The sequence below is a fragment of the Akebia trifoliata genome, chromosome 8 (assembly GCF_017979445.1).
Source record: "Akebia trifoliata isolate Shusen 1 chromosome 8, ASM1797944v1, whole genome shotgun sequence".
NCBI classification, from domain to species: domain Eukaryota; kingdom Viridiplantae; phylum Streptophyta; class Magnoliopsida; order Ranunculales; family Lardizabalaceae; genus Akebia; species Akebia trifoliata.
In genome coordinates this window covers 9,303,788-9,326,469 of record NC_141382.1, presented here as the reverse complement: position 1 = coordinate 9,326,469, position 22,682 = coordinate 9,303,788, and the positions used below count along the sequence as shown (strand labels likewise).

Here is a 22,682-nt window from a genome sequence, read left to right as displayed (position 1 = left end):
AGATTGACAACCCTAACCCTAGCTTTCATGCATCATCTCTTCAATCATTTTTTACACGTGTTGATAAGGCTTCTCTTATCCACATGCTTTGTCCATACGTGTTATTGGCACATGTGAAAATATAACTGATTATATGTTGTAAACCTCTATCATATTACCTGGGACATTTCATATCATCATCACCATTGATTACTTGACCAAACCTCAAGTCTTACACATCCATGCAAGTGGGACAAACATCTTCTGACACGTGTAAAATAATGGGGAGGAGTGCTTTTTCACATCTTTTGAAAGCTAATGTGTCTAGTGCTATTGTCCAGCTGAGACGTACCAAAATGATCCCATTGGGCATGATATACCCATCTCATGCAGATGTATGAATTCGAATTTGATCCGATCCACAACCCAACGGTTATCTAGAATAATCCAAAATGGATCTTATTCCTATCTAGCTATATACCTACCTCTAACCCATAAAAGTGCATGATATGGGATTGAGTTGTGCTGAGGTGACAAGATTTACTATGATTCTCGCAATTCTGATGTGGACATGCATACATAATCATAAATGATTTTTACTCGTATCATGAGAAAACCCATCTATGATTATGTGCACATCCCACGTCAAACTTGTAAGAATCGAAGTAAATTCTTTTTGTCATTTCAGCATTTTCCTATGGGATTTGATTCAAATTTTCCATTTTGAGGTCTGAACCTTTAAGATTAATCAGATTTAGATACATAAATGTAATCAAAATCAAACTTTTTGAAAAAAATAAAATAAATAAATAATAAAAACTTAAAGATTAATTACATAATTTAGTTTTTTGGGTACAATTTTTTTTTCTTTCCTAGAGCTAACAATGAGGTTGTATTATATAATGTTACTACCGGAGTACAAAATACATGTGAAGACTATGATACGTTTACGTCATGAATGAGGCAGGCCTGCTTTTTCGAGCATTGTCCGTGAAGACTGCGAGACTTCACCCTCGCCATAGAAATCGGAACTAAAATAGAATAATAGATCTGTCCACTAGAATTTCGACACCTGTCAAATGGTATGCTAATTTGGTGGAGGGCTTCACGTGATTTGGACTCTTCACTTTCTGCCCTTTAGGCCCAACAATATCTTTTCCTTCAAATCGAACCACCTTATTTTTGGAAAATTTTTTACTCACCCCACGTTTGATTCTAAGCGTCAAACGTACCACTGATATGGCAAGATTCTCCCTAGGGATTCCCATTAGAGTATCCCTAGAACAGAGTCACACAAATATAACCTGTTTCTGGAGTTGTACTCCAGAATTCTTCTCTGTAGTTCAGGATTTTATTTGCAAAACATTAGCCTTAAACGTTAGTTGAGGGCTTGAGGCTCTCCAGCAAAACGATTGAGATGGGAGAGAATCTTAAAATGTATATCTAGATGAGCTTACACACTAATCTCTAGAAAACTGAAGTGATCTCTGGGAAGTTTGTATCTTTCCTCTTTATCCGTTTAATGGAGAGCCTCAAACGTCGTTTGAGGTTAGAAACTTTCATTTTATTTACATGTTGGTCAGGTGGTTTTTATATACTAGATGTTCTTAAAGCTGTTAATCTCAAAAAAAAAATAAAAATAAAATTGCCATGCCACCTTGAGATGAATTCTGGACTGCAGCCCCAGAAATCATGTTTAGTTTGGAATAATTTGAGCTACTTATTAGGTATCATCTCATCACCAAATCAGCTTCACTTTTAGTTCACGTTAACAGCCATGCAAAACATGCAGCCAATGAAGTTCTGCCATGTCAGCAAAAAACTCCAACATCATCTCCAAACTAGAACTTTTTATAACTAAAATCAAAAACCCATTTTAAGTAGAATGAGATAAAATGATCAAACACACAAAACCCATGTTTCATTTCTGAACAATTTAACTAGAAGAATTAATCTAAACAAAGACAGAAATTAAAGCAATAACATCAAGCCCTCCCTAACACACAATCTCCACCTATTTCTCCATCAAAGAAGAGACCCAAACAAGAAGAAATTAAGACAGAGAAACACACATAGTGATGAGAAGAAAATGGTCTACATGTCCCTAACTTCGAAAATATTACGGTTCTTAACAACGATGTCGTACATATGGACCGATTTAAACTTGCTGAAATCTTTAGGGAGTGAGATGAGATCAATAGATGTTCTCTTGTGGAATTGATACAAGTCTGGGTCATTGTAGTACCTCTCCCATCCTAACGCCGTTAGCTTCCGTTCCAGGACAGCATAAGATGTTATAACGTCGTTACTAGACTTATGTACCAAAACTTTACGGCGACCTTCCAACGTTTCGGTCCCCGGGTTCTCGACAAGACGAACAACGCCGTTCTTGAACACCCAAACACCAGACATGGAGGCTAAGATGGAAGCTGTGAGTGTAGTTGTTTTGTGTTAAAGAGGATGATGGAGTGATTCAATGGATGTAGATATATATAGGCAAAGTTTGGACTACAATATGGGGTCTAAGGAGGAGGGTGCACTCACAAAAACACGTTTGGGCCGAGTGTTGGGCTTTCGTTACCTCATGTGGGGCCCATGTAGGGTGTCTATAAGGATACAAGGATTTTGTTTGGGTCGGGTTTGGGGCACACATAACATCCTTGTGGGAGGGATTGGATTGAGAAGAATCCCTCTTTTTTTTATTTTTTATTTTTTTGCCATCTTTGCCCCACAAGAGGAATCTTTTTTCTAGAAAATAGATGAAGGTTCAGAATTTCTAGAAATATATATATATATATATATATATATATATTACACTTATATATATTGTAACTTTTGTATAAAAGTTGACTATGGATTATCTTACTTTTAAAATCATCTGAGTGACTTAATTGAATTTCGAGTCGATTCAACGCTTGACTTGTTTTAAGTAACTCGAGTTGAAATGGAATGGGCCTTTCGGTTGTATTAATTATTATTTTTTTGAGGAAAATATAATAAAAATAAATCTTAGTTTTACAATATTCAAAAAATAATATTTAATATGTATCTTTGATGACTAAGGCGACTTGTGAGGTGACTCAACTCGAATTGACATTGGAATCAAGTAGTCTAGGAGTTTTAAAACTATGATCTTCTTTGTCTGGACAAATTGTGGCCGTCTGATCACCATATTATGGGGATTGGATCTTCTCGAGCTGTTAATGGATCAGATTCATACCAAATTGGCACTGAATTGATTAGATATTTATTAGACCCGAAACTAACCAGATATGCCATTTTAACTCTAGAGTTTAACTGGCATGATACATTTGATTTATTCCAATTAGAAAAGTACAATAATTTTCTGCCGCTCCCCCCTCCGACGCATACTCCTTGACGTGGCATGTGTTAGAATAATGGATTCTTTTCCTCGAGATACAAAACTGCACATATTTATGGGGGTGTACAATGGTGTATCTCGAGGAAAAAAATCAATGGTTCTAGTTTGTACCACATCATGGGGTGTGTGTCTGAGGGGAGTTAGAATATCCCGACTCATTAGAGAAATCCATGCTCTTGGATCGATCCTAATCCAATTCAAATGGATTATATATATATATATATATATATATATATATATATGGGTAGCGTTCAATGGCAAACTTTTTGGCAAAACATTTTTCAAAACATGAGTTAGAAGTTTTGGAATGGGCTGATTTTTGTGAGGATGATCTCTACGGTGAGTAGATCATCCTCACCAAAAATCAGCCCATTACAAAACTTCTAACCCGTGTTTACCAGTTGAAAAATCGTGGACCGTCCATTTTTTGTAAACTGTTTTTGATGGGGTTAGAAGTTTTGGAATGGGCTGATTTTTGGTGATGATGATCTCCTCACCGTAGAGATCATCCTCACCAAAAATCAGCCCATTCCAAAACCTCTAACTCATGTTTTGAAAAATGTTTTGCCAAAAAGTTTGCTAAAAAGTTGGCCATTGAACGCCCCCCTATATGGGTAGCGTTCAATGGCAAACTTTTTAGCAAACTTTTTGGCAAAACATTTTTCAAAACATGAGTTAGAAGTTTTGGAATGGGCTGATTTTTGGTGAGGATGATCTCTACGGTGAGTAGATCATCCTCACCAAAAATCAGCCCATTACAAAACTTCTAACCCGTGTTTACCAGTTGAAAAATCGTGGACCGTCCATTTTTTGTAAACTGTTTTTGATGGGGTTAGAAGTTTTGGAATGGGCTAATTTTTGGTGATGATGATCTCCTCACCGTAGAGATCATCCTCACCAAAAATCAGCCCATTCCAAAACCTCTAACTCATGTTTTGAAAAATGTTTTGCCAAAAAGTTTGCTAAAAAGTTGGCCATTGAACGCCCCCCTATATATATATATATATATATAGGGTAGCGTTCAAGGGCAAACTTTTTAGCAAATTTTTTGGCAAAACATTTTTCAAAACATGGGTTAGAGGTTTTAGAATGGGCTGATTTTTGGTGAGGATGATCTTTACGGTGAGTAGATCATTCTCACTAAAAATCAGCCCATTCCAAAACTTCTAACCTATGTTTACCAGCTGAAAAATCGTGGATCGTCCTTTTTTTGTAAACTGTTTTTGATGGGGTTAGAAGTTTTGGAATGGGCTGATTTTTGGTGATGATGATCTCCTCACCGTAGAGATCATCCTCACCAAAAATCAGCCCATTCCAAACCTCTAACTCATGTTTTGAAAAATGTTTTGCCAAAAAGTTTGCTAAAAAGTTGGCCATTGAACGCCCCCCTATATATATATTGGAAATGTTCAGCAATAAAAAACATTTTTCAAAACATGGGTTAGAGGTTTTGGAATGGGCTGATTTTTGGTGAGGATGATCTCTACGGTGAAGAGATCATCATCACCAAAAATCAGCCCATTCCAAAACTTCTAACCCCATCAAAAATGGTTTACAAAAAATGGATGGTCCACGATTTTTCAACTTGTAAACTGGGGCTAGAAGTTTTGGAATGGGCTGATTTTTGGTGAGGATGATCTCTTCACCGTAGAAATCATCCTTACAAAAAATCAGCCAATTCCAAAATCCCTAACCTATGTTTTGAAAAATGTTTTACCAAAATGTTTGCTGCTGAACGGGACCATATATATATATATATATATATATATATATATATATATATATATATATATAGGGTCCCGTTCAGCACCCTAAGCTTTACCACACACTTTAACAAACGTGTTTTGTCTTACATGGGTTAGAAGTTTTGGAATGGGCTGATTTTTGGTGAGGATGATCTCTATGGTGAGGAGATCATCCTCACCAAAAATCAACTCATTCCAAAACTTCTAACCCCATAAAAAATGATTTACAAAAAATGGACGGTCCACGATTTTTCAACGTGTAAACATGGGGCTAAACATTCCGGAATGGGCTGATTTTTGGGGAGGATGATGTTCTAATCATAGAGATCATCCTCACCAAAAATCAGCCAATTCCAAAACTTCTAACCCATGTAGGACAAAAAACGTTTGTTAAAGTGTGTGGTAAAACTTAGGGTGCTGAACATTTCCCATATATATATATACATATAATAAAACACAACTGCTAGGCCTAATTTACTTCAGTTGTGTGGGGATAAACGTCTCATTCATTATAATTTTGTGTGGGGGCAAACATCCCCTCAAATTACAATTTTGTGGGGATTACTTTATTATCTTTACCTTTCACCTCATTTAATTTTATTATATTTCTTTACTTTACCTTATTTTTAATTTATTTTATTATTTTTTCATCTTTTACTATTAAAGTTCAATTTTTTTTTACTAGCACCCCCTTGATTTTATTTATTTTTTCATTTTTACCCCCTTAATCCCAAGAGGATAGGAACTCTAGTACACATATAACATAAGATCTATCATTTATATGTTGCAACAGAATTATAAAATGGGGAGATGTTGATCTAAAATTTATCTGATATGTTATCAAATTGGATTCATGTCGAGATTGGGTCCTTGTCAAAATCCAAATCCTTGATCTAGACCCATTGCTATCAATTGGATTTAGGGTATGATCCGATCAATTGACAACCTTAGGATCAACCCGATCAGTTATTTAGCTATGATGGGCTGATCGACCCATTTATATTTAGTAGTATAGAGGTGCAATAATCACAAATTATTCAAGTGGATAATCTAATCCAATAGATCTGCGGACTATATTAGTTTTGACTAATTAATAAGTGACAGAGTGTGGGCCCTGTCAAAGAGTAGGTCTTGATACTGCGTGCCACGTGGCATGATTTGAGCTTGCACGCAATAGATATTTTCTATGTTGCTTTTCCTAAGTAGAAAGCTATGATGCGTGTTAGTAAAGCTCAATCGTTTTCTTCTCTCAAAGAAAAAAGGGCCAAAAAAAAATGGACATTTTAGGCTTCTTTGGGGGTTGTTTGTGGTGGGACCAATTAAAGCGATTCTGGTTCTTCCCCGTTTTCTTTTTTTTTATTTATAATAAGAACAAACAAACACAATGTGAGGTTTTCCAAACTTGCCTAACTGTTGACCAATATTCATATCCTCTTTGCCTTATAATTTTGAACTCATCTGGCCCCCACTCCCTCAAAGTACTTTGACTTTAGGTACTCCTGTAATTTGAATGGAAAGTAAAGCCCATTTTTGGAAAGACATGAAATTAATTTGCTGTATGGCATATGTATCCATATAGATGATGCACAGCTGTTCTTGATCATGATAAGACCCTAACCATAAGATCTTAGGATTCATTTTTGGACAATGGTTGCATCTTTAACCACTCAAATAAATGTGGTAGATCTGATGGTGTCGATTATCCAATTAGGTCAAATTTTCATCGAAAAGTATCTTGTGTAGTAAAGACTAACTTGAGCTAGATCACGGGGATTAGTTCCAGTGCCACGAGTGAAAGGCTAGGTTTGTGACGTAAGGGCATTCTATTTTATTTAGTAATTGGAGTTCATCCGTGCCGTACCATAAGCATCCTCTTGGAGAGTTTAGGGGGTGAAGGAGGAAAAACAATAAATTTGGAAGGGTATTATTAGAAAAAGGGACAAAGGAGTGGGTCTCATTTAGGATTAAAATGGTAAAAGAGGAAATATAGTAATATTAGAAAAGTATTATTGAAGAGTCGTGTTGGAGTACATTGATTCTCACATTGTTGATGTGAGGCGCACACAAAATCATATATGCTTTTAACAAGTGGTCTCCACTGTTGTGTTTTATTATATAGATTGTAACTCCTTTTCATTTGTTTTTATTCTTATTCTTATTCTTGGTTTTTTTTCTTTCGAAGAACCGCTTCTAATCGAATATCTAATCAGGTGAGAAAGGCTCTTCGATCTCTAAAGAGAGATGTTCTGAGAGTAAGAAAGTGATCGAGTAAAAAATTGAAATATAGTTGTTGTTGGATTGCCATTGCAACTATTCTCCTCTTCCTCCTCTTATTGTTCTTTCAGTTTTAGGATCCTTTCTCTTATTTGTACACTTTCAAAGTCTGACTTATTATTATTATTTCTTTAAACTAGTTATTAATTTGCAACTCTTTCAACAACATATTTAAGCTTAATTAATTTGTAAAGTTTGGTTTGAACAACGTTATGGTTTATATATTTTAATTTTTTATTTAATATATGAGTCACGAGATATAAAATTTTAATGAGTCGTGCTAAAGTGACCTCAGCGGGAGACACCTTGACATGGTGGCACATGTGCATGCATGTCTGTAGATGTGTTTTATTTGTATCTCGGAGAAAACACATCAATGGGCATGTGCTCGCCACCACGTCAAGATGTGCCCTGCTGAGGTCACTCCAACATTAATTCAATTTTAATATTCCCTCATAATTATTTCGACTTCGTTAACTTCTGATGATTTCTCAAAATTTCTTTAACTGTCACTAAGAGGTAATATATGATTAATTGTTATGGCAACATAGGCTCTCTATGTATAATATTGACTCTTTATTTTTATTTTTTTTATGAGTTTATTATCTAGCTGTGAGCTACTACTGTCCTCCACACTAATTAGAACACTTAGAACTTGACCCTACCCCCATAAAATTGTTACTGAAAATAGGAAAATATCCAAAATTTTGAACATGTAAAGATGGAACATCACCTAGACCCAAAAATTTCTGAAGTCCTATAAAGTTAGAAGTGGTCCTATAATGTTACAAGTGGTTAATGAAAGTTGGTACATATGGTGTACTACTTTAAAGAATCCATTAATTTTGTAGCCAACATCATAGGTCCTCTTCTTTCTCCCTCTGCTTCTTTTTCTCCATCCCAATAGGACCCTTGACACTAACATTACATGATTAGGGTCTTCAAAGTCATCTCCATATATACAAAGATCTCTCTTGCTGCCCCTCCTCTTGTCAACTTCACTAAAATTCCTCTAAATCTAACTGGACCTCACTCAAGAACTAGCTTACTCTTTGTATCTTCTTCAACACTACTATTGCTGGTGTATATGATTGAAAAGAAAATGATTTTTCAAGAAAATTAAGTTTCGTGAGAAAATGGGTTCTTTTTAAAATATTGACATTCTAGCAAATTGTCAAAATTCGGGTTAGCTTTAGTTTTGGGTGGTTGTAATTGTGAGAGAATGACATTAGAATTTTCGCACCGTGACGAGAAAATTATTTTCTTAATTATTGGGTCGTCATGGTATACTTTTCCCTTTAAGATGTATGATGATTGTTGAGGAAAAATAGTTTCTTAGGAAAATTAATTTTTTTTAGAAATGATCTTGAGAAAATGGATTTCTTAATTTTTTTTTTTTGTGCCCATAATTGATTACACTTAGAAAATATCAAAAAAAGAGTTGGATTTTCGTTTTGGGGTGATGGTAATCGCGAGGATGACAAAATCATTTCCTTGTGGTTGTGTGGGAGAATACCTTCCCTCCGAAATAAGTGATTGCATTGAAAACATTTTCTTAAGAAAAGTATTTTTCTGTCCAAATGATCTTAAGAAAACAGATTTTCTTAAAATGTTTGCACCTATGGAGGTGAGAGTAATCATAAGAGAAAAACATAATATGGGATTGGGTTGGAGAATATTTCTTGCATAAGATTAGAAAAATATTTTAACTAGAGAATTGCAAATCATTTTTCTTGGAAACCCTTTTTTTTTTCTTCGAATGATATAACCCCCTCCTCACAATCATAGAAATCTTTTTAGGCCAATTTATCCAAGCAATTATACGTACATTTGCCAATCGAATTTTCCCTAGAAAACCATTTTCCCCGAAAATTATATTCGATCCTATGTCATCAACATCACCAGATATCTTTCACTCAAAAATAAGAATAAAATCCCATGTACAGGGTGACATAGGAGCTTACGTGGCCGTCGAGCTGGCTACGAATCACATGACGCTTTTTTTTTTGCTAGGCAACGATCACATGACACATATCCATCTGAATGATTCTCGAAATCCGACATTCCGCCCCTGAGGTTCAAGGACAAGCTATATCAGATCAACTTTGTTTTCTAACTTTTTTTGGGATAAAGTTATTCAGGGAACATGTTTTAGCCTCAATCCGACCATCAACTTTATATCCTTGATCAAGGTGAGAATCAAAGAAAACTAGGCTCCACATGAACAGAGACACTCTCATCCACACATGTATGCCAACCCATGTGAGCATCCCCCCTAGTTATTTGATCAATAAAAGATACTTGTTGCCTCTTTTATAAAGCAATGATCCATCTCAACAACAACAAGGGATTACTTTAATCTTGTTGCCAAACAGTTTTTCTTGTATTGGTGAACTTATTCTCCATTACAACAGCTAAATAATACAACAAATTAACCTCTTTGGGTTTTAAAATGTACCATAATTTTGTCCATAGTTTTCAAGTTTTCTATTGTGAGATGTAAGATACACAAAGCAAAAGGAATTTGGTTAAAGTTAAAGGAGAAAAAAATTGTTTTATGGGAATATTGTTAAAGGTAAAGGGGAAAGAATTATGGTTTATATATATTTTTTTTGTAAGTTTATGCCTAACTTTGATTAAATGATTGATTGAGAACATTTACATTGATTATAAGAGAATAAAGACTAACATTTGGAATGTAGGATCAATTCTTTTTATAAACATATGCGGTCTATATGTGGCTGATGTGGCAAGGGCGTAGAACCATAGATCTTTTTCTTCGGGATACAGACCGGCTGCGTCAATTTATCATTAATCTAAAATTATAGCTTCTTTGTTCAATTTCACTTACCCATAGTCCACCCAAGCTAAAATTACATCAGGCTTTTGAAGCTGGTGCTCATCTAGGGATGTCAATGGGCCGAGCTAGACAGTAAATAATCTGGTGGTAATTGGGCCTATATCATAGCCTAAGCCCAGCCCATCATATGATTGGGCCAGGGAAAATGAAATCACCTATGTTCAGCCTGACCCAGCTTGCAAGTATTTCAGGCTGAATTATGGGCTGTCTGGAGTGCAAGTTTTCTTATTATAATAGTATGAATATCACTAGAATATATTATACATAAAATTATGGTATAAGTTATCAGGCCGAGGTCCCTGACTGGTCCTAGACATGAGACAGGCCTACTCTGGTCCATATTAATAAATAAATGGGCCTAATAACACTATCCAAACCCAATTCCACGATGAGCCAAGATGGTTCTTTTTTTTTTTTGAAAGGTCAGCAGGGTTAAGACAGACCCAGACCAGCTACAACAGAAGAATCGGGACACTACAGGCATCTTGATAAACAATAGAGACAAGGTCACTAAAGAGCAACTCATAATCTAATTTAGTACAACCTAAACTATTCTGATAAGAAGCAAGCATGTCAACAATCCTGTTGACCTCTCTAAAAAAGTGGGTGAAGGATACTTCGTTGAATCTATCAAGCAAGTTCCTTATAGCAAGGACCATTCAGTACACTACACGGGGGGTTCCACCTACCCTTCAGGACTTGGATAGTGAGTAAGGAATTAGATTGGATTTGAATCTTAGAGCATCCTTTAGAGATTACTAACTTAATCCCATGGAAAATGCCCCAAAGCTTATGGGAAATGACAGATATTGGAACTTCACATCCAGCAATAGCTGTCAAAACTTCTCCTTCATTATTTCTAATAATTGCTCCAACCCTCCTCTACTCGTGGAGAAGGAACCATCAGAGTTAATGGCTCAAATTCCTCGATCTAATTTAGGCCAATAACAATACCTACTCGGCTTATGGATAAAGCTAGTCTGAAGGCCCCAAGCACTAGACAATGATTTCTTGAAGAAAGGCAAGAAAACAAGAAGAGGTTGAATTTGAAGTTGGCTTTGATAGTTAATACTAAGGAAAGATGGGGAAAAAATAATTATTTTTTGTATCTATTTTCCTTAAAGTCACCTATTGTTGTAAATTTCTGAACCATAAATGAAACCATGGTAAACCACCCCACATTGTTGGACATTTATATAAAAAATCAGATAGATATCTTAGTGATTTTTAACATTTTGAAGTTGAGAAATTATTTATTATGGGCTTTAGAACAAGTGAATGGTTGTATCCAAGCCCATGTTGGAAAAAGTTAAATCCAATAGATATAATAAATCAACCAGGTTTAGTTTTAATTTGTAGTTCCACCTAAGAGAGGGAAAATTTGGCTTTGATTGAAAATATGAAGACACATGCCTTGATTACAAATATAGCTCATGATCGAGGTGAAACATGAAATATAAGATTCATTTTACTTATCCCAATACTTAGAATAACGTAATAGATGACAATAATGAGTACATTTTCGTTTGTGTAGATTGTTTAGTCTCACATCAGACACTCCTTGCCTTGTTTCTCACCTTATAAGCTCCCCTCGAGCCTCTCCATTTATTGCCAATTGATTTTGAGTTGGATCACCAAATTTATCATGGTATCAAAGCATACATTTTTCTCCTCCATGTCACCCAATTCATATCTCCACCTGCTTCGATCCAGTTTGTCCCCACATGTGTGGGGGCATGTTGAGTTTAGTCTCACATTAGACACTCATTGCCTTGTCTCTCTCCTTATACGCTCTTGGGACTCTACACTCATCACCAATTAATTTTGAGTTGGACCCCCAAATTTGTCATAGATACCATCATCTGTCGATAATAGCTATGATTATGTACATGCAAAAAAGTGTACGTTCCATTATTAATGAGAGATTATATTGCCACAACACCCTTTTTAATTGCTCGACAAACAATGAAATTAAATATGGTGTCCGTGGGCATGGATAACCATTTTATCTTTTTTTCACTTATGGCATTTTATGTCCATTTCTCTCATTTCTTTTTCTTTTTTCGACTTTGGTGACAAAACCTTTGAGCTATAGAAGGAGGTTATGTGACTGAGAGTGTGATTGAGAAATCAAATGGAGTTGTATACAATTTTATAAGAATGCTAAGAAGACCCCCTTTTGTTGTTAGATTGCCGAAGTTGCTTCTATTTATATAATTTATTAAGGATGTTGAGATGTATGATTGAAAAGATTTTGAAAGATAAAATTAGAAATGAACTCATTTGAGAAAATTTATAAATAATTTAAATAAACGATAAACTACGATAATTTGAAGAAAAATGGGTGAAGAGAGAAGATAATACAGTGGAGCCCATACAAAATCCCCAATACTATAAGAATGGCTGACCCTACAAGTTGAAAGTTCTGAAAAAGTGGAAAATCGAAAACCTAAAGGAATGCAAATTGAAAATGATAAAAGCGGATGTGTAAATGATATCTCTGAAAAATCATTTCTTTGGGTAGTGTGGGGTAGAGACTTCAATTATGTAATGATGATGATGATTTAAACAGTAAATAAATAGATTTTCTAAAATTTACCAAGAAGCGCATCTGGTGTAGTGGTATCATAGTACCCTCCCACGGTACTGACCGGGGTTCGATTCCCCGGATGCGCAAATCTGATCTTTTTCGATTTATTTTTCCACAAAAGCTCTGAAGTGAACAAGCCACACCTCTCTATATAATTTATTTTTTTTGACAAAAAAATAATAAATTCCAACACATAACCTATGAAGACCTTTCCAGAATTCAACAGCATAGGAAACAAAATCCTGCATCTCATAAACACATGCACTTCTCCCACTCAACTTCACCAAATCCAAGCCCAAATCTTACTTCTAAACCTCCACACCAATACCACCATAACCTTCAACTTCATCAATGCCTGTCAATCTCTAGGCCTCTTGGACTCAGCTCTTCTCCTCTTCAACCAAATCCATAGACCCCATGTCTTCATTTGTAACTCTCTCATTAGAGCCTTTTGTCACACCCAACATTCCCAAACCTCTTTCTCTATATACACTCATATGCACAAAAACTCCATATCTCCTAACAACTACACCTTCCCTTTCATTCTCAAGTCACTCTCTGACCTTAAATATTTCAAACAAGGTCAATCTATTCATACCCAAATCATCAAATTAGGACATTTAGACGATATTTATGTCCAAAATTCACTTTTGAATCTCTACTCGTCATGTGGTGACATGGGTACATGTCAACTTCTATTCGACGAAATGCCACAAAGAGATGTGGTATCATGGACTATCTTAATTGAAGGATATCGGAATGTCGGGAATCTTGATGATGCGTTGGTTACTTTCGAACGAATGCAATTTTCGGGTGTAGTGCCAAACTCTGTAACAATGGTGATTGCATTATCCGTGTGCGCTAGCTCCGGGGCGCTTGAAATGGGTATTTGGATACATGATTTCATAAGAAGGAATGGGTGGGAATTGGATGTGATCTTAGGTACTTCTTTGATCGATATGTATGGAAAATGTGGAAGAAGTGAAGTGGGTTTGAGTGTTTTTCGGAACATGAGTGAGAAGAATGTGTTTACATGGAATTCACTTATCAAAGGGCTTGCCCTTGCAAAGAGTGGGGAGGAGGCAGTGTATTGGTTCTTTAGGATGGAACAAGAAGGGATCAAAGCTGATGAAGTGAGTTTAATTGGAGTCCTATGTGCTTGTAGCCATGCAGGTTTAGTAGAAACGGGTCGAAAAATCTTTCATTCCTTGATTGATGGGAAGTACAGATTTGCACCGGGTGTTAAGCATTATGGGTGTTTGATCGATCTCCTAGGCCGTGCGGGGTATCTTGAGGAGGCCTTCAAATTGATTGAAAGTATGCCTTTTGAACCAACTAAAGTAATGTGGGGAGCATTGCTTGCTGGTTGTAGAACTCATGGAAACTTGGTATTGAGCGAGTTCGTGGCAAGGAGGCTTGTGGAATTAGAACCAGACAATGGCGCGTACTATGTTCTGTTATCTAATTTGTATGCAGAGATGGGAAGGTGGAGTGATGTAGAGAAGGTAAGGAGATTGATGAAAAATATGAGACTTGAGAAGGATTTGGGTTATAGTTATTTAGAACTTGAAGAACCCAAGAAACATTTTCATGAATTATTGCTCCATGAATCTCATTGTGGATAAGAGAATTTACCTTATTTTTTTGATACGTGGTGCTCCTTTTATTTTATTTTATTTTCTTGATTAATTGCGGAGGATGGGGCTTTGGTTTCGATTGCTACATTTTGATTCTAAATTCTGATTTTGGATTGTCAGAAACAGATTGGGAAAATTGGTTTTCAAATTACGAGACTGTCGTTTTGCTAATGTTTTTTTGAAATTAGTTTCAGAATCTAGAATTAGAATGTAGTTTGCCCGACAATGTTTCTATAGTTAGGATAAAGAATAATGCGAACACATCATTTTTTTTGTTCGGTGAATCTCATTTTTATAATCCGAAAAAAATAAAAGTAATATTGGATTCCAGAATCAGAATTCACCAAGATGATTGATTTGGGGAAAATTTGTTTTAGTTGAATTAGAACTCTTAATTTAAATGTAGTCTAGGAGGGATTTGACAAGTGATCCCGATCATTCAAATCGTGATTGTTGAAAAAATAGTTCTAGTGATTGAACTTTTTTTTTTTTTAAAGAGCGAAAAATGCAGAACATATTGAAAACACTAAAAAAATAATAAGAAAGAGATTATAAAACCAAATCTACAAGATGATAATTGTGAATTAGACTTGTGAACTTCTTTAGTGCTTCCTCCTTTCACTTCTCGCCAAACCCATTCGTTATGTTAACTCCTGATAGACAGTTTACAAAAGATTAGAGGGTTAGAAATCTCGTTTTCTTTCATATGTTGGGAGATTAGATTTGATCAAATCGGTTCTGTCTTCTTTTCAAATCTATTGGTTAGCTTCCTTTTCTATTCTTGTAAGCGTCTTTAAAAAAAGAAAAAATTAGAATATGAGGGTTTAGGTGTTCGAAGCCTTAAAGAATGTAACAAAGTGAGGATGTCTAAATTTTTTTTTGCGCGGAATGGATGTTAAAAAGATATGCCGGACATGGAGATATATGGAGCTGTCAAACTTTTTCTAATGCTTCGTGGGCTTGGAAAAATATTCTAAAAATCAATGATTTTGTTATGGAGCTCGGGATGATTGCTTTTATGTAATTGAGGATAATGCTTTAATCCCACAAGAATTAGCAAATATCATTGTCAATGATGTAACTTGAAACTATATTCGCTAGTTGATCTTAATAAAAGGGATGGGTCTCTCCAACTCCAGCTTACCAATCAAAAAAAAAAAAAAAAAAGGAGAAAGATTTTCATAGTAAAAAAAAGTCAATCAATTGAGTATGTTATGATCTCTAGAATAGATTTTTCAACACAAACAACCTTCACTAATGTACATGTATATTTTCCTCTAGATTTAATTTTTTATTGTATAATGTAGACGACGTTAGTGGTACCTGACGCCAACGTAAAGGTGGATGGAAATAATACAAGGAAGATTAGCATGACCCCTGCGCGAGGATGAGACATAGTCCAATTTTTTTTTAACCCCTGATTTCTTCCTTTGCACTATTTGAAAATTAAAAATTTTGACAGACTAAAGCCCATAAATTTTAGAAATTGAATTTTAATGGTTCATGACCTTTTAAAATTTTTCATGTTCTCCAATTCGGCGGCTTGGAGCCATCAAATTCTCCCATCCCCCATTAATTTGACGGTTTCGATCTGTCAAAAAAAATAAAAATAAAAATTGACGACTTGATCTGTCAAATATAGGCTTTTTTCATGTTGTGTTGGAAGGGTTCATAAAAAATCTTGAAGATGGTAGAAATTTTTTCAAAAATCTTAAAAATCTAAAAGATTATACCTCCCGGTTTGGATTTTCTAATAGAAAGTTGAAATCTCTCTTTGGCTAAATAGTTAAGGGCATTCAACGACCTTTGGGATTGTGGACTCTTATGAACAGTGTAATCCAAGCAACGTTGGATAGTTATGCAAAATGACACTGCATTTTTAAGGGAAAATCACACTGCATTTGATGCAACGTTGGATAGTAATGCAAAATCAATTATCTGAAGTAAATATTCTATTAAATTTACAGTTAAATTTATTGTTGAACTGAATTTGCAAATAGAACCATGTGATTAGGAGTTTAAAGAAAACCTTCTAAGAAGAATATTAGAGAGCAAGAATCGAGCAGATAAATTAAAGACTCCCAATTTTTTTTTTTACAAGAGGCCAAAGATGATTGAATGAAGATGAGGTTGAATACATTTAAAAGAAGAGTTGTGATAATACGACTCTCCCACATAACATACTTAATCGATTCCCTTGACATGGGGTGTGCCGAAACCATTGATTTTCTTTCATCAGGATACACAACTGCACAAATTTATGACGATGTGCGGTTGTGTATCCCAAGGCATAAAGTCTATGGTTTTGACACACCCCACATTAGGGGAGTCGATTGAGTATGCCACATGGAGGAGTCATATTATCACCATTCTAAAATGAATTTTACCTTATAAAGTCAAAGGCTTGATGATTGCATATTCTTGGAAGAAAATTCAAGGGATTTTGGCTATAATTGATAAAAAATCAGGGGCACTAAGGACATTTTCATTACTATATCTTCATAGGTTAAGGTCAAGGATCATATGTAGTAAGTTTGAAAATACAGGGTTATTTCAAATATTCAATAAAATGTAGGGGACATGTCTAAATCTCTTTTAGGGGGATTTTCTTCGAGGATTTTATGTATAATTGGGATGGGATTCGATGTATTTCGCGTGAGTAGTGTCATATTTGTAATGTTTTACTAAGCTGGTCACCTCGACAGGCCTAGTGCTGTTCTTGAATGAAATACTACTTATCCAAAAAAAAAAAAAAAAAAAACCTTTGCAAGCATCTCGAATAATACAACAACCTAGGCATCGTTTTGAAGTTGAATAGAGTGGCCTACCTCTTTATGGTGTTATACAACAAAAGCCATCTTAATCATAATTATTATTTATTAATCAATGAACAGGATTAACATTTTGTTTATTTATTTCAAATTTTTTTTTTTTTTTTTTGACATTGAAGGGTTTCCCCACACCCACTTGAAAATTAGTTTTCCTATAAAAAATGCCCTAAAAAAACAATTTCCAACAAAAAAAAAAAAATACCCTCAAATTCTTATTTCCAAATTGAATCTGATGTATCTTAAAAAGGGCCCACATTAAACTAGCCTTAATAACTTAGTAAGATTTCATCTCTTACTAAAAGCAATTCCAACCCTGTCTCTAGAATTTAACTCCAAGTTGTCGTCTTCTCTAAATTTTAAGAAGACGCTCTCTTCCAAATCAATTTGAACTTCAACTGGTCATCCCTCTAAATCTCTAAATTTGGGATTGAATGGAAAGAGAGAAAAATAAGTAGGAGAAAAAAAAAATTATATGTCTTATGAAAAGATCGGAAATCAAAATGACATTTATATATAAAAAAAATGAAGACAAAATAGATATCTATAAGTGATATGAATAGTGAAATAGAGGGGTTGTTAGAGATTTAGAGACCTATTAGACCTAAGTTCGGATGTCTCTATCTCTAAATTTAGATATATAGAGACTGGTTGGAGTTACTCTAAGGATTGTTGAACTCACCTTGTGGCATCTAAAAACATGATCTGATGCCATGGGTTGTAGAGGATAGAATTCAATGAACCTTGCAAAGAAAGAAAAAAAAAAATTCCAAAAATGTTATTTTAATTTCACCATTGAAATTTATCTCAGTTGTTCAATGAAATCTAGAGGACTGGCCGGGGTGTTGGATTGCCAATGTGGTAATCCATTTGAGCTTAAGAACTCTTAATAAGAGTTAAATCTTACCCAGTTAGTAAGAAAAATTATAGTATTTTTCTTAATCTAATATATTCGTTGTCAAACCTCACAACGTCCCATGCTGACCTTCAAGACCAGCAGAAGGAAGATGCGGCAGAGCACTAATTTAAAAAAAAAAAAAAAGAATCAATCAAATTAGTAAAAGGAAGATAAGTGGAATAGGAACAGTTGGACACAAAAATTTGGAATCCCACAAATGCCCACTCATGTGCCTTTAATCTTAGACTCACGACCGAGAACAATGTCATGTACCCATACTCTACATGGCACATTTTGGTTGGATATTAAATACATGCATTAGGTTGGGTGGAATGTAGAAAAGGGTTTGGTTAGGTGGTCAATGCATTTTAAACTCCAACCAAAATATGCCATGTAGACATCATTCATGTTCTATCAGGACAGGACACCTTACTTGATCCATTCTGATTCTTAATCTTATTATTATCAAGGTCATTTTTGTTAAAATGAAAAAAACTAAATCTTATTATCCCTAAAATCACTTTGGTTAGTTCTCAAAAATAATAAAAATATATTTCTATCACTAAATGAAAATTGGAAAATTTGATGGGTCAAGATCGACAAATTTTAGAAATCAAATTTTGATGGCATAAGGCCATTGAAAAATTTGATGTTATCTAGATTCGATGGTTTAGAGTGGTTGAATTTCTCTCATCCTCTACTAATTTGATAATTTTGACCTGCCAAAAATAAAATAGAATTCAATAATGAAATATTCAATGCCCCTTCAGCCGAGCTCACTCTGTATCGAGAAATGTCACTTTTGATATTGCCTTGCCTCTAGAAGTCCAAGTCCAAACTGTCAATGAGGTTTGAAAGTTGAAGTTGATAAAAATCTTTTGGTTAAAGATGAATGTTAAAAATTTTACTCAAAGAGGTTGAAGATTACTGATTTTGAGAATAGGAAGCAAGTTTTTTGCCAAGTCCATCTCGATACAAATTGAGGCCTAAGGCGAAAACTCTAGATAAGGCCTTTTTGGTATTTAATATATTAATAATATTAATGAACTATCTATATAATAAAAAATACTGAGGATATTTTAATTTTCTTTTGCTAAAATATTTTTTTATTATTATCTTCGGATGTTAAGAACATCAGAAATTATTTATGACCTAAAGTCTTACAAAGCTTAATTAAAGTATGACTTATCATTAACATTACCACACATGAATCTATTATTGTTAGTTACCCTATTACAAAATCCACAAATCCAATTAGTTGATTTCATTTAATCCAATATCCCCAATAAATAAAAAACAAGTGGTTAACCTAATATCAAGATTTTCATTAAATGAACAAAATGTAGTTATGTAAACCTTAACACTCACAATGTGAAAAAAGCCCAAATTTGACGGACTAAGAGGTCGAATTGGTGTCGAATTTTTTATTGTCAAATTTTTTTTTTTCGATGGGCTGAATATGTCAAATTAATGAAGGATGAGAGAAATTCGACAGCTCTAAGCCATCAAATCTGGGAACATCAAGTCCTAGACCGTCAAAATTCAGCTTCTAAAATTCGTGGGCCTAGGCCCGTCAATTTTTTCTGTAGAATTTTTCAGTTTTCACGTAGTGACTGCTTGAAATTTAAAAAGAAATAAAAATAAAAATTGGAAAACATTACAAATGAAAAAGGTTCCAACCAAACCAATAATCTTCGAAGAAGCTCATTGCATGTAATAAAAATAAAAATAAAAAAATAAAACCTAAAAACACTAATGAAAATGTTAAACTAAATCTGGAATAGAAGTAAAAAAAACTTCTTTTTGACAATTCAAAAAATAGCAAACAACTAAATAAAATAATTAATTGATTATGTGAGATTTAAATGAGGATAAATAGATAAAAAAAAAAGATGATGAAGAGAGAAAGATCAATTGAAATTATTTTTAATTAATTCAAATATACTGATGAAAAATATTAATCCAAATATTAAATTTATATTTATAAGAATGACCTCTTTTAATTTTTTTCTTTTTTGAGCCATAGATTAATGCCCTCTTTAATCTATGCTCGAAATCAAATCCAATTTCTAACTAACACTTTTACTTAATTATAAAGATTGAGAGAGAGAGAGATTTGTTTAAACTTTTATTTTTGTAATTTCAATTAACATACAAGAAAGAGGGACCTTTAAAGAAATTTTTTAGGGAAAATTCACCAAAAAGTTAGGAAAATAGAAAAAATCCCAAAACAGTAGTATAGTTATATCTAAAAGGGTGCAACCATCTCACTTGAACCACAATGTGAAAAAAGCCAATATTTGATGGTCCAAGGCTGTCGAATTTCATAAAATTTGACGGATCAAGGCGTCAAAATTTTCATTGTAGATTTTTTTTTTCAACGGGTCGAAACCCTCAAATAAATGGAGGATGGGAGAAATTTGATGGCTCTAAGCCATCGAATCGGGGAACATAAAAAAATTTCTATGGCCTTGGGCTGTTGAAATTTGGTTTGTAAAATTCGTGGGCCTTGGTCTGTCGAATTTTCCAGTTTTCACGTTGTGGAACACAAGCGAACCCATCCAATGAAATTGTGACTGTTTAAATCATTAGCATAGTGATTGCTTGAATAATCACCAGACCTGATAAATAAACTGAATTGGAATCTCATTTTAACACCAAAAAAGTTGATGTTAATAATTCTTACTTTGGACCTATCTTTTTATCCACTCTTGTAGAGCATACAATCTTTGTGTTTGGGTCTCTTCAAGATAGTCCAGAGTTTCCAAGAGATGACAAAACAACTGAATTTGATTGTATCCTAAAAAAAAATTAATAAGTATCCTAGGGAATGTAAAACAAAATCTACAAAATGGTAAAATTGTGAAGTAGATGTACGTGTATGAACTTCTTGGCAATAAAGAACTTAAAATCAAACCATATGGAAGTACCAAGGTGGATTATTACATTCAAAAGTATCTTATTACAATATTAATTTCATGCGGCATGATCGGTAGAATATTTAGTTGGATTCGTATAATTGAGCTTCTCATAAATAAATAAAAAAATGCCAAACAATTGAGTATATTAAGATATCACTACAGGAAAATTGGCTTATAGCGACGACTTTTAGTGACGGTCAGATTTTGACCATCGCTATAGAGTCATTTAGACGACTAGATGTCACCGACTCACTCGCTCTGTCTCTCATCTCAAACTCGAAAATAGAACAGTCTAATCTTTCTCATCTCAAACTCAAAAAACAGAACAATCTGATCTCTCTCATCTCAAGCTTGAAAAGGAAGTCTCTCTGCCTTTCTTTCATTTCATACTTGAACTTAAGACCTCCTTTGAAACAAATCTTCAAATTAAGGTCTTTCTCTGTCAATCTCTTTCTCTTTATCCCTCAAACGTGTGAAGGTTCAATTTAACCAGATCTGATCTGACCCGATGTCGGTCTCCTGAAATTTGAGAAATGGATTTTGTTTGATAGAAAAATCATGTTTTCGTACATATTTTGTTGATTTTTCTCTTCAATCGATCCCTAAATCTTAAAATTTTTCTGGTATAGGGTTTGAACTCTCGGTCTCACATAGTGATTTTTTTTTTTTTTTTTTTTTTTTTTAATTTATAATTATTTCTTTTGATCTCTGAGGTTGAGCTTTCGGTCTCTCTCTCTCTCTCGCTGTATAATCCTCATTTCTATAGTATTGATTGAAATTTTGGTTCGATTTCAAATCAAAATCCCAATTTCTATAATTTTAATTCAATTTTTTGGTTTAGTTTCAAATGAAAACCCTAATCAAGATTAAAGGAGAAACAAAGGAGTATTAACATGTATGTATAATTGTAATTCTCATATCTTTTTGTGTGTGTGTGTGTGTGTGTATGCGTGTGTATCATATGAACCCGCAACAACAGAAAGGCTACCAAACCTTATTTCCTTAAAGAGCTTGAATTCTAAATAATTGAATTCATACATCTTTGAAGATCAACCCTTTATGTATTCTTAAACAATTTTAACTATTGTAGACACCCCATTTTTGCACTCGTTTGATTAACCAACTCGTCAACCCGATTGAAACGGTTCCCAATGATGGATGTTTATTCCAAGACTTTATTTATTACCAGATGTATTTCAGAAATTCGGATGAGGTATCTCAAGTTAACAAAACTTTAGAAACCACGCTACGTTAGGAAAATATAATCCCAAAAATATAGAAATCATCATTTTTCAGACAAAAAGAAGTTTCACGATAAAAATCATTAAAAAAATGATCAAATTACCAAAATACTCCTAACCTCAAAACATCCCTAGAGCCTACAGTACGCTTAGGAAAATCCTTTCAAACACATAAACCAACAAATTAAAACCAAATAAGTCAACAGGCCAAGGCCCATGAATTTTATAAAACAAAATTTGATGATAATTTGTGATGTTCCCTAAATTCATTGGTCTAGAACAGTCGAATTTCTCCCATTCTCCATTAATTTGATGGTTTCGATCCGT

General features: G+C 34.2%; 1 protein-coding gene, 1 non-coding gene and 2 pseudogenes across 2 annotated transcripts; 3 read left to right on the top strand and 1 right to left on the bottom strand.

Annotated features, from left to right (window-relative positions):
• Positions 1 to 1,875: 1,875 nt before the first annotated feature.
• LOC147395965 (flowering-promoting factor 1-like protein 1) lies at positions 1,876 to 2,459 on the bottom strand. Its single transcript, XM_086451061.1, has one exon. The coding sequence runs from the start codon at positions 2,389 to 2,391 to the stop codon at positions 2,074 to 2,076; it is 318 nt and encodes a 105-aa protein (XP_086307187.1). The 5' UTR covers positions 2,392 to 2,459; the 3' UTR covers positions 1,876 to 2,073.
• A 10,386-nt stretch (positions 2,460 to 12,845) lies between these two features.
• TRNAG-CCC (transfer RNA glycine (anticodon CCC)) lies at positions 12,846 to 12,916 on the top strand. The gene has a single exon. It is a non-coding gene; the product is annotated as a tRNA-Gly (tRNA).
• Positions 12,917 to 12,982: 66 nt separating this feature from the next.
• Positions 12,983 to 14,480, top strand: LOC147395963 (pentatricopeptide repeat-containing protein At5g66520 pseudogene; annotated as a pseudogene).
• A 1,299-nt stretch (positions 14,481 to 15,779) lies between these two features.
• LOC147395962 (U6 spliceosomal RNA) lies at positions 15,780 to 15,876 on the top strand (annotated as a pseudogene).
• The last annotated feature ends 6,806 nt before the right edge of the window (positions 15,877 to 22,682 follow it).

What these genes read in the sequence shown, in the direction of transcription:
- LOC147395965 (XM_086451061.1), bottom strand. Translation starts at nt 2,391, where the DNA reads ATGTCTGGTGTTTGGGTGTTCAAGAACGGCGTTGTTCGTCTTGTCGAG.